General features: G+C 47.6%; 4 protein-coding genes across 4 annotated transcripts; 2 read left to right on the top strand and 2 right to left on the bottom strand.

The window, feature by feature from the left end:
* Positions 1-759: 759 nt before the first annotated feature.
* PHALS_02154 (uncharacterized protein) lies at positions 760-1,244 on the bottom strand (the record flags this gene model as incomplete). Its single annotated transcript, XM_024716675.1, has 4 exons — positions 760-865; positions 929-984; positions 1,114-1,118; positions 1,184-1,244. 4 exons carry the CDS (start codon positions 1,242-1,244, stop codon positions 760-762), a joined length of 228 nt encoding a protein of 75 aa, XP_024582250.1.
* Positions 1,245-2,237: 993 nt separating this feature from the next.
* Positions 2,238-4,906, top strand: PHALS_02153 (heat shock protein 75 mitochondrial precursor; the record flags this gene model as incomplete). Its single annotated transcript, XM_024716674.1, has 8 exons — positions 2,238-2,310; positions 2,416-2,637; positions 2,702-3,759; positions 3,825-4,084; positions 4,157-4,379; positions 4,442-4,506; positions 4,579-4,729; positions 4,796-4,906. The coding sequence occupies 8 exons, from the start codon at positions 2,238-2,240 to the stop codon at positions 4,904-4,906; spliced, it is 2,163 nt and encodes a 720-aa protein (XP_024582249.1).
* A 124-nt stretch (positions 4,907-5,030) lies between these two features.
* On the top strand, positions 5,031-6,378 carry PHALS_02152 (ribosephosphate pyrophosphokinase; the record flags this gene model as incomplete). Its single annotated transcript, XM_024716673.1, has 2 exons — positions 5,031-5,533; positions 5,604-6,378. The coding sequence occupies 2 exons, from the start codon at positions 5,031-5,033 to the stop codon at positions 6,376-6,378; spliced, it is 1,278 nt and encodes a 425-aa protein (XP_024582248.1).
* A 109-nt stretch (positions 6,379-6,487) lies between these two features.
* PHALS_02151 (Protein involved in membrane traffic (YOP1/TB2/DP1/HVA22 family)) lies at positions 6,488-7,088 on the bottom strand (the record flags this gene model as incomplete). Its single annotated transcript, XM_024716672.1, has 2 exons — positions 6,488-6,781; positions 6,843-7,088. The coding sequence occupies 2 exons, from the start codon at positions 7,086-7,088 to the stop codon at positions 6,488-6,490; spliced, it is 540 nt and encodes a 179-aa protein (XP_024582247.1).
* Between the last annotated feature and the right edge of the window lie 5,475 nt (positions 7,089-12,563).

Below are 12,563 nucleotides of genomic sequence, written 5' to 3'. Positions count from 1 at the left end.
GGTCGGTGACCTAACTTACGCTTCCTCAAAGCGCAAAGCTACGGCAGCCCCGCTGCAATTACTGTTGGAGAAAGCGTATTGCGATCTGCTCCGCTCATATTGGTTATAATCGAAATTTAAATTTAGCAACTTGACGCGTGAAGAGCAAGTGGCCTGCGACGCCAGCCTGGTGCCAGCTCCACATACACGATGGTTTTGTTAGCATAGTCACATGAGGCGCGAAGAATCCGCCAGAAGTTTGTAAAGCTTCATGCATATGTGCCCTGTCGCTTAGTGCTATCTTGCATTGCATACACGTTAGATATCATCAAGTGCAGTCTCACACGAAAGTACGTTTGCCGCGGCAAATGTGGTGTGTTTAATAAGGTTCAGTTGGCTGCCTGAATCTTTACTGTTGCACGTGCTATTGTGTGGCACTAACTTCTTATTGTGAGACAGCACCTTGTAATAATAACATATATAAATGCTATGCTGCTGTCTCTAATTAAAATTGTCTGAATTTAGCTTCCATAATGATACGTCGAGGATCGCAACGATACGTCAAAGCTGGATTTGTATCATGATGACCGTCAGTATAGCAAGTATTTCTTCGATTGACGCTCGCTTATAATAGGAGGCTATTGTGCCGTTACTGCTTTGCCATGAGCGTGAATGCTGTTGGATCTCTGCAGAGCCATTGTTGATGTTTCATGTACTTCAAGAAGTGAGCAAAAGTTACATATGCCAATCGTCTGTCTATTCGAATCAAATGGTATATGTTTATTTATTTACCGCTTGATCGATGCGGTCTTCTGTTTCTTCACTAAAGTCTTCTGAAGTACCAATATCATCGTCTAAGTTGACGCGAGCACGTCTAACGGTCGAGCTGATAAAGAGGAACGAAGAGCGTAATTTACAAAACAAATCTTGAAGTTGAGCATTGTCTCACATGTCAAAAAGCAACCCGATGTGCGTACAGCGCCGGTTGATTGCTTCTGACGTGAGCTTTTACAGCAAGTGTGGAAAAGCAAAATATGTCTTAATGCTTATTTCATGTGTGGCGTGACAAGAAGCCCCTTCAGACTTATCGCGCTCCTAAGAAGACAATACTGCCTCGAATGGTGGTAACCTTACACCGACTAGGTCACGTCAGCTTGCTGAACTCGATGTACGTCAATTTTGATGGGATTAACTTTATTCTTACAGATTGTTTGTAGAACTGCTTGAAGTCTTCTTGGAAGAGCTGAAATAGTTCCATCTTGCATTCCAAACCCTCTATCACGTGGAGGCCGTTTTGCACTCTCTTCAAGGCTGGCGACGTTTGCGTTGGTTATCAACACGTTGCCATAGACAAAACTTAATTGGCTGGCTGCTCCATCTTTACAATATTTGTTTGTCGGGCAGATTCGCGTTTGCAGTCTGCATCTTCGCGGTGATGATTATAAACTTACTCCTGCAGTTGTTGAGTCCATGCACACCGCAAGTTATGTTTGAATGGTTTGTTCTACGCTGTATCCGCCGGCGGACACTTTCTGAGCTGCATAATCAACCACAGTATCAATCTAATACCAAGTATATGCATCTTCTAGGAGCACATTAGATTCGTCACACTTCTGACGAGCGGCGAAATGGTACTTTTAAAACTCAAATGACAGATCGAAATTGCACCAGCCACTACTCTTTCTACTCTTTCTGCATGTATCACAATTGTCAGATACTTTGGGGATGTATATCATTCATAAACCTTCAGGTTCTCCTGCAGGACACTTCACCTCATTCCGGTGTCACATCTCCCGATTTTCTGTAGCACGATTTCTGGTCACGTCTTAACAGCCTTTATTTTGATTTATCGCAGCAATTAAAACATATTGCTGTCACTACACTCTTGCACCTCTTCGTGTTTCCAAATGAACAGTACCCACTTGCTTTTGCCAACAGACCGATCATTTTCCAGAACGTTCGGTCAGATGTTTGAAGGCTACGGTATCTTAAAAACTAAGAAAGGGGACTGCTAGTTTCACCCTTGACTGACGGCATTGCCGTCGCTCTCTCTTTATCTTTACCAGCACACCTTATTCACACGGTTCGCGCATTCCGTTTAATTCTTGTTTTACGAGGCAAATACTCAAAAGCTACAGCTTAATTTGCACACAGCTAGATCTATTGATAGGCGTGGGAGTACACTACTTATGCATACATCTTAGATTATTGTTCCTTTCCTGCAGTCACAACGCCCTCTTCGCATGATCATATACAACATGTGCTGCGAAAAATACTGTCTGTGTGAATATCGAACTTTAACACATATAAATTGTTCAGCAGAAAAAGTCGGTAAATAACTCTGCATTTGTTTCTTTGATGAGTTCTCGAATTATTAATCAACAATCATATTGTGCCCTTAAATTTATAAATCGCGTTTGTGGCTGAGAAAACAAGACCTTTACCTTTTCGACAAAATGATGCGATCAGCAATGTATCACGTATCTCGTCGCGCGGGAGCCTCAATTACAATCAGTGGACGACGTGGCGTCTTCAAAAGATCAGTTGATCTTCGTGAGTGTGTCGCTCATGCGCGTGTTTTGCAGCACACTGCCAGCCTTGTGCCGACCAGTCTGCACTTCAGCGCCTGCTTCAGTACAAGTGCCGCGGACGACACAGGTGCACATTATTTTTGCCTGATGTATGTACAATGACTGAACTTTTTTTTGCACTTCCAAAGCAGCAGCTCAACGTCACGAGTTTCAAGCTGAAACACGTCAGCTTCTGGACATTGTAACTCACTCCATCTACACGGACAAGGAAGTTTTTATCCGCGAGCTAATTTCCAATGCATCTGATGCATTGGAAAAGCTGCGTCACTTGCAGTCAACTGGAGCATCTATTCAAGACGCCGAGATTGAGCCTAAGATTGTAATCACCACAGACGAAAAGGCTGGCACGCTTGTCATTGAAGATACCGGTCTAGGCATGTCAAAGGAGGAGATGATTGAAAATCTGGGTACAATCGCGCGCTCGGGATCAAAGGCATTTTTAGAGCAGTTGAAAGAGAGCACCTCCGTCGAGTCCGGTGATGCACTTGGTGGAATAATTGGTAAGTTTGGCGTTGGTTTCTACTCCGCTTTCATGGTCGCCGATAAAGTGGAGGTGTTCTCGAAGTCGGCAATCTCTGGCCGAAAGAGCCACGTCTGGCGCTCTGATGGCAGCGGATCGTATGAAGTTGCCGAGGCAAACGATGTAGAGCGAGGCAGCAAAATTGTGCTTCACCTGAAGGACTCATGCAAAGAGTTTGGCACCAGAACTAAGGTGGAGTCTATCATCCGCCGCTACTCAAATTTCGTGTCATTCCCAATTGTTCTGGATGGCGAGACAGTAAACACGGTACAGGCCCTTTGGACTAAGAGCGAAAGCGATGTCACAGAAGAGGAGTATGCTGAGTTCTATAAATTTATTGCCAACGCATTTGATGAGCCAACATACCGCATTATCTTCAAGGCAGATGCTCCTATCGAGCTCAAGACTCTCTTTTTCATCGGATCTTCTCACACTGAAAAATTTGGTTATGCGCGCCTGGAGCCCGGCGTGAGCTTGTATTCGCGTAAGGTTCTTATTGAGCGCAATTCACCCGATATTTTGCCAGACTGGATGCGATTCGTGCGAGGTGTCGTTGACAGTGAAGACCTCCCGCTCAGTCTTTCACGAGAGAAAATGCAGGACAGTCGTTTAATCCATAAGATTCGCGATGTTTTGACAAGAAAGATTATTCGCTATCTGGAGCGTGAGGTTCGGCATTTGCAATCATACCCATTTTTGAAATGTCTAACAATAGGTTTGTTTTGTAACATCAGTCCACTAAAGAACCCGAAAAGTTCGAGAACTTTTTTAAAGAGTTTGGACAATTTATCAAAGAGGGAATTTGCACGGACTTTGTAAATAAGGAATCTTTAGCGAAACTTTTGCGCTATGAGTCTAGCCACGTTGATGGTGGCAAGTTGACGACCCTCGATGAGTACGTGTCGCGCTGCCCACCGGACCAAAACGAAATCTACTACTTGTGTGCACCAACTCGGGCCATTGCCGAAACTTCACCGTACTTCGAAGTGTTTAAGTACGTTGGCCCATCTTTTAAAAGTATACTTTGTATGGATAGTTTTTTGATTTTCAATTTTACGTGCAACAGGAAAATGAATAAGGAAGTGTTGTTTGTGTATAGCCCCATTGATGACTTCGTCATGACGAATATTGCTGAGTTCAACGGACGCAAAGTGACTTCTGCAGAGCACGCCAAGGTTGATGTTGACGCTGCGGATAGTGGAGTCGGAAAGAAGCTGTCAAAGGATGAGCAGGATTCCTTTGGTGCCTGGTTGAAGGTGACGCTGGAGGCAGATGTAAAGGAGATCAAGGTATATTCTTTCTTGTCAATAGAGTTGTGTTTGATGCTAACCACATTGTAATGTTTCTGTAGTTTACCTCTAGATTGACTGACTCACCAGCCATTATCGTAGACCACGAGTCAGCTTCAATTCGCAGGTATAGAGCTGTTAATGTGTAAATGTGTTTGTTAACGGTAATGATCGTTTTCGCGTATCTAAACTGCTTCAGGATGATGCAGATGGTGAACGACCGAGCAGGCCAAAATACGAACAGTCTTTCTAAGAATATCATGGAATTGAATCCGAATCATAGCATAATCGTAGACTTGAATGCATTGCGAGATGTCGACGATGCGCTCGCGAAAAAAGTAGCTCGCCAGGTTTGTTACTTTGAATTCAGCGTTGATTGCCAAATTCGAGCTAATGAAAAATCCTCAACACAACAGATCTATGTCAATGCGACAGTAGCTGCTGGTCTCGTGGAGGACGGTCGCTCCATTCTCAGTGGTCTGAACGATATACTTGCCGAGCTTTTAGAGAAAAGTTTGCATAAGTAGAGCAATCGGGTTCTACGTTGCTATCTTAAAAGAAGTGGAGCAATCTTTCAGCAAATTAATGCAAAACAATTTTGTCAATTTTGAACTGGCATTGTTATTATCTTTTCCTCCACTCACCAGAACTATGGTCTTTGCATTTCGTTCTGCAGCTTCGCGACTGACTCCGGCTGTTGCCGTGTTCCTTGGCGGCGCGACACTCGGTACAACACATTCGAGTGTTGCATTCGCCGAAGATAAGCGTGACCTGCGCGATCTCGAGTTTGGTGTACCGCATGACCGCAAACGTGTGGACCCATTCTCGCCATTCTTTCCGTCAGACAAACATCCATGCACGCACGCAGGAATGTTTATTCCTGGGTGCCATGAGCTTAAAATTTTCTCGGGATCTTCACACTTTGAGCTAGCCGACGACATTGCGCGACGTCTTGGTACTAGAGTGGGCAAAATCAAGTTGGGCCGTTTTGCCGATGGAGAAGTTCAGGTGCAGGTGGGTGAGAGCGTGCGTGGGAAGGACGTGTATCTTGTGCAGAGTCTGGCAAGCCCCGTGAATGACAATATTATAGAGCTGCTTCTCATGGTCAGTACTATGCGTCGTGCGAGTGCTAAAAAGGTCACTGTCGTGCTACCGTAAGTGAAATCTGTATGTACACTCTAGCATGAGTGATCACCAAAAGTTCTATTGTGTCTGTTCATATAGCTATTATGCGTATAAGCACCACCGTCGTGCAAACCCGGCTGCAACCAGTCTAAATTCCAAATTTATTCAAAGTCCTGCAGCTGACATTGCGAAGATGTTGGAGGTCATGGGTGTGGACCGCGTCATTGCTGTAGATATGCAGATGCGCGTTGAAGGCCACGAGGCCTGTTTTTTCAGCTCAGACATTCCTGTGGAGACTATTGAGACTATTATGGCTGGTGTCGAGTACTTCGCCACTCAGGTGCACCTTCGGCGCCCACTTGTAGTGATGGCGCCCAACCCGGAGTGCTTAAGGCGCGCACGTATCTTCCAGACGGGAATTAACAAGTGGCTTCCGGACTCCCCAGCGCAGTTCGCCGTGTTTTTTCACGGGACGGGCAAAAAGGTCTCGGGAGAATATTCTACGGCAGATATTGTGGGCGACGTTAAAGGTGCCGATGTGATTGTTGTTGACGATTTGGTTGACACGAGTGAGACTCTGTCTAAGCTTACGAATCTTGCGCTGAGCAAGGGAGCTCGCAAGGTTTACTGCTTTGCCTCGCATCCGTTACTTACCGGCGACGCGGAGCGCTTGATTGACGAGTCAAACGTGTCGCAAGTGGTTGTGATGGACACAATACCGGCAAACCCGAAGGCTTTTCACTCGGACAAGCTCAAACGCTTGTCAGTTGCGCCCATGTTGGCAGAGCTGATTCAGGCTGAGCACTTTAAGGCGCACTCATATATCGACAAGGTGAATTCACGCGAGGATTTCAAGTACGTGCACCATTATTAATCTACACGCTCTAGAGTTACCCCACTAGTGGTAAAGGTAGGAAGATGACATCAATAATTGTTGATGGTATCGAAGTGTACAAATTGATGTACGCAGTAAGTTAATTCACTCATTCTTCACTTGCTGACTGCTTGCTTTGACTTTCATAATCACTGCTACGCTTCTTCCTCTTCTTCGGCAAACTAGGTGATGCCCACGCTTTGATCGCCATACATATCTGCTTAAATTCGTTGCTTTTCTGAATTGCCACGATTTGATCAGCTATTGTCTGACCCCAGGCTCGCAAAAAATAGGATAGTGCGCTTTCGGCCGCCTCTTGTATCCCCTCCAACTTGCGATCCACATATGGCTCCTTCTTTTTTAAATAAGGGCATAATAGCTTATCATACACAATCGTCGCTCCCTGTTGCCATCCAATACGGCTTAGCATTGTCAGCGGGTAACACTCATACATAGAGGCGCACCTTCGTCTGCGGCAACATCATCCAGAAAAGAAAGAGTGTCTTACTAATATTGTATCCGGGCACGATGCACGTAAGTGGCGACATCACCGTCTCAATGGACGTTAAGGCTCCGTACACGATCCAGTAAGTTAGCCAGTAATTCTTATCGTGCCCACTTTCAGGCCTTTCCAATGCTTTGAAAGACGCATATGCAGGATATGTCATGCCCACAGATAGACACAAGTAGCGCGAGAATGAGACTCCCATTAGACGAATAGGACAATTTGATCTCAATACGACGGAAATGACCGATTAGAAACCAGTCTTCAAAATAGTAGTAGTAAACAATTATATCGGCACTTTCAGTCTTTTGAGTATTCCAAACCGCGAGAAATTTCTCATCCAAGACATCGGGATGGGCAATATGCCAGTCGTAAGCCTTGTCAAGAAGCCTGCACCAGCGATCGAGTTGGAAATGGTGGCTGGATCTAGCATGACAGACTCAGCCACAAGAAGACGAGGATTACCAGACTATGTGTACGAGACTAATCGCTCTCCTTCCACGCGTTCATATCAGCACTCAGAATGTTCTTAAACTCTCTGTAGATGGCGATATCACCAGCCTGCAGGCAAAGTGTGAGTAAAAACACATACATCTCAATATTACGCGTCTGACACTTGTCCTTGACCTCCTTGAAGATGTGGGCTCTCACTGAGTCCCAAACGAGATAGCTACCCCCACCGTCATCAAGCAGAGGGACTTGAAGATCAATCCACCACTTCAACAACGAGCTGTCAACCCATGCTCGCGGCTGGTTCGTGACGTAAAACATTGATCTTCCGAAGCAATCCGGCCGGCTTGCTCTTCCAAATGAGAACTACAACATAATCTCACTCTCAGTCACGGCAAGGATGACAGTAATGGGCATCGATCCAAAACCCGTCGAACGAACTACGATACGCCGTGCACAGGTCAACAGTACAGCTCTCGCTTCTCAAAAATAGACCGCCGTCTCATCCTGAAGATGATCTTTTCGCTTTTCATGCTAGGCTTTGCACCTGTCAAGCACTGTATGAAGGAGATCGCTCGCGCAATGAGCTTCTCGTCCGAGAAAGCACCTGCGGCGGAACGAGATATCAATCCTGCAGCGGGGCTGCCGTAGCTCTTTCGCTTAAAGGAAACTTAGTTAAGCTCACCGACCTTCGTTCTATACTAGAACCAGTACGAGTGTAGCGGATTTCAATCCGCTTATTCCAAGAGAAACCAAAACCTCAACCCAAGGCAAATAAACACTTTCGATCAAAATATAAACTATATTTTTTGCGGCAAAGCCGCCAATATCTAAATCTATAAGTTTTTCAGAGTTTGTAGTAAAACTTAATTTAAGTGCAAAACTACTAGCTATCCAGCCACGTAGTGGCTTCTTGTTAAGGTGTAGCCACACCATTGTTTGATCACACCATCTCGTGTAACCCCCCCCTTCATACCATGGTACGTAACACTCTACCCCATCAAAATTGCGAGCACATACAATTCACATTTAACTGTCGCCTCGTACAATGCTCGCGTGTCCCAGACACCTTCATGTCCCTAGAACCTTCTTCACGCACTCTCTGCTCAATGAGCCCTGTGTCCTCCAGGACACGAAAAAGACCCAGCCTTGCCGATTCCAAAAGAGCCCGCGGGCAGAGCTCTTCTTTGTCTCCTGCACGCGGTGCAACTTCGGACAGCACTTCCGCGGCTTCAAGGAAAGTGCATTCCAAGCCCTCGACAACCGAGCATCGCACAGCATGCCAGCCACGGGCAACGGATTAATTCGTTAAGGATTCCAAGAAGGTCGACTATGAGTCAGATACTCCTACCCAGGATGGTAAGAAGAGGAGAAAGAGGTGCGCCAGCGGCACGACGTAAGCCTTGCTCAAACCTTGCGGACACCGTGTCCGTTCCTGACCTCTCGAATTCCGGGGGAAGTGGTGTCATTAGCAATCACCTCAACAAGGCACAGAAGCAGCAGCTGGAGGCTGCCCACAAGGCGGCTCTCATGCGCTTGCATCCACATTCGGTCCTTGACCCTCCTGTGGAATACGGCTACTGCTCGGCGGATCTCGCTACTGAAGCAAAAGACGTGATCACATGATCGTGAGGCGTCTACGTGGTCCACTACACTAGCCAAGCTTGACCAACGAGAAGCTCTTCGAGCTCGCGTATTGGTATTTCAAGAAATCCCAATGGATAGGTACTGCGCTCGACTTCGAGCTCAAAGAGGAGGAGCTCCTGTACCTGCGACGCGGACGATTCCTGTGGTGCTCGTCCCTGATGAGCACCACCCATTGCTTTTAAGCGATGGGTACAGCGGCAGCGGAAACTTTCCTCGTTGCTCAACTTGCAGCGGAGCCACAAGAAGATGAACGTGTGCGTGGAACGCCATGTCCGGTTCGAGTTTGCCAGACTCATGGCGCAACGCCGACTTACTACGTATTTCGCCCCGCGACGTATGGACTAATCCGCCAAGCTCGTGGAAGCTCTATGGTCTTTTATATGGGTGGGTCTGCACCCACAGATGCTCAGGGCTATAGATTAGCTCAGCTCATTTTCCTACCGCTTCCCTGGCTATTGCCGTGAAGCGCGGGGCGTTTGACGTCGTGGAACGTCATAATCTCTCTGACCATAAGCGTCCATGATGTCTGGGCAGTCTTGCCGAAGTGGCACCTCAAGCTCCCACGAGTTCTCGGAGTTTTGTTATCCCCGCGACTTCTCAAGATACTGGATTTGACCCTGTCGACGACGTCGACGCACAAGACGTTTCGCATGATAGTGGACACCACCGTTCTCGTCGAAAAGAAAAGGCGCAGGACGATGGCGGTTTGGGTCGATCGCCGTCCGTTGACTCGCAATGCTCTTCGTGCTCTTGAGGACAACGACCGTCGCGATCGGGACTCCGTTGAGCATCATGCTGGGGTCGCCTACCGCTGTGCGGATGTCCTCGAGAGGTTGGAGCACTTTATACACCAACTGCATCACGTTGAGGGCTATCAAGTTCGTTTGGAGCGGCTCCTAGCCGTCGAGCAGACGAATGCGTCACTTTGTGCGACGGTGGAGCGCCTAGACAGTTGGATATGAAAATCGTTGGACTCCGTGTTCAAATCCATTTGTGGGGGCAGCTTTGGATGATCGAGCGCCTTTGGGCACCGTCCCGGCGCCAACGCTTCCGCGTTCACTTGTGCCGGATCCCGGTACGGCTCAAGCAAGCCCACATAAACACCGTGTGCGTGATTTCTTCACGAAAGGTTTAGCGTATGTAAGGCCTCGCCTGCCCACGACTGTAGAAGTCCGATAAACTGCGGACGGTGCTTTGACTTGAAGACAGCAGAGAATGCATGAGTAGGAAGGATTTTAGCATTTAAAAATTAAGATTCCGACATCAAAGTGTTCAACATTTCTTCTGCTTCTTTCGTCTGCATATTCTTTCTGCATGTCTTGGCTTTCAGCCATCGCATCGCGAACGTGTCATTGGACACTCAGTCTGGTGGACAGGAAGTCATTGAATTCTTTAAGGACAGTGAGGGGGCTGACATCAGCTAGCCGTTCGACTATTCCTCCTTCACAAGCCCTGAACCATGGGATGGCGGCGTCAGCGGGACGCGAGGATTAACAAGCCCGTTCACGTAGAGCTGCGTGTACTCGGTAGAAGCAGCTCTGCATTGTTGAGAGTGAACTCTACAAGTGGCAGCATGGCGCTCCAGCGCCTCGGCTTCCCAGCGCAGACGCTGCGAAGAACGTCTTCAGCGACGCGTTTCACGCTCTCAATTTGACCATCGCTCTGCAGATGGCCCGCTGTTGACATTATCAACTTGGTGCTTAACACCTAGAGGATTAGCAATCAAAACGTTCCAGTGAAGCGTAGGTATCTGTCACTCATTCCGCGAGTCTAAAGACACGATCCACAAACAGTCTCGCTGTCCTGACACCATCGATGGTGTTCGGCACTGCCGCAAGATGAGCTAACGTGCTCAAACGGTCCACAAAGACCACCACACCCTTGTTGTTTGCCAAGTCTCTTGGCAGGCCAAACACAAAGTCCGTATTCACCAAAACTGCTCACAACCGGAAGGTGCCGGTAACAGGCCCGTGGTACCGCCGCATTCGACGAGGAGTCTCACCCTTTGAAACGTCTCACACGTGCGCACATCCGTGAACGTCTATTTGAGCTGTTTAAGCCAACAGTAGTGGCAACTCCTAGAGCTGTACAACCGAAATGATTGTGAAGAGCCACAATTCGTGGCGTATCCGTCGAGTCGGTGCCATAATATTATAGAATGAATCGTGACGACAACTTCTTGTTCGAGTTTGGAAATTTCTTGCTCCCGAAAGCCCGTAGTAGCACTACGCACATATCATCACCCATGTATGCGGTGCGTATCAAATCCGTCACTGTCGTGACATGAGCACTATCGTAATCCGATCTGCGTGACAACGCATCAGCTTAAGTAATCTGCTTTCCTGGCATATACTTCATCTCAAGGTTATATTCTGTGACGAAGGAGAGCCACTTGGCCATTCTCTGCGAGAGATGAGGCGACTGAGTCGCCGTGCGTATTGACGCATGATCTGTGTAGATCACAAACAGCTTTGAGCCAAACAGATGTACCCTGAACTTGACCAAGGCATACTTCATCGCAAGTAATTCCTTGTCGTGGGCTGGGTAACTCCCATCTGCAGCCTTGAGCTGGCAAGATTCGAACGCGATCACCCGGTCTCGCCCCTCGGAGTATGCTTGCAGATGGAAAAGTCTGAAGCATCACAGACGACATCAAAAGGACGATCGAGGTCTGGCAACGCCATAGTGGTGCATGAAGGAGACTGTCTTTGATCCTGTCATATGCCTTCCGATGTTCGGTAGCCCAACCCCGTTTCGTATCCTTTTAAAAAGATTCGACAGTGGCCGTGCCATTTCCGCATAATTTAGCGTATAGTTGTGCAAGATGTTGGCGAGGCCAAGCCACTTGCGCAAGTCCTTTTAGTTCTTTTGACCGGTCAGTCCATAATGGCCTTGACCTTAACGGGGTCTGCTCGAATGCCACGCTTTCCAATAAAGCACACTAGAAAGGGATTTTCGTTGGCGTTGAAGATGCACTTGTCTGTATTTGCATACAGCTTATTCCTGCGCATGCACTCGAGCACCGCTGTCAAATGGACGATGTAGTTCTCTTCCTCCGTTCTCCTGTGCTTCTCACGACCGTGGACGAAGATTTCGCCAAAGCATTTATGGGCAAACGCCCGGTGGGCCTGAACGACTGCATCACACAGACGATGAATGTTGTTGGTGCATTTAACAGCCCTTGGAGCATCACCAGCCACTCCTAGAGCATCCCGCTCGAAGGACTTACCGCTGCCAGCGGAATATTATTCGCTCCCACGAGCAAATTGGCAATAACCATCGACCGAGTCGAGTGCACTGTACTTTGTAAATCCAACTATTATGTTCTGGAGAACAAACTTCCAAGGAATCGGCGTCTGTGCCGGAATGGTGGCAGCATTTAGCTTATTGTAAGCGTAAACGATACGTCACTCGACTTTCGGCTTCCAGACACAAAACGTGAGTGTCGAACGGGGAGACTTGCTCTCACGCACTATTCCTGCGTCGTGCTTCGCACAGAATAAGGCTTCAATGACGTCACACTGCTCCTTGGGCAGTGGTCATTGGCGTGTTACGCAGTGTTTGATTCCCGGAACCAGGTCGA

The sequence above is a fragment of the Plasmopara halstedii genome (genome assembly GCF_900000015.1).
Source record: "Plasmopara halstedii genome assembly, contig: Scaffold_1787, whole genome shotgun sequence".
Classification (NCBI taxonomy): Eukaryota; Oomycota; class Peronosporomycetes; order Peronosporales; family Peronosporaceae; genus Plasmopara; species Plasmopara halstedii.
This window is presented reverse-complemented; position numbering and strand designations above follow the sequence as displayed.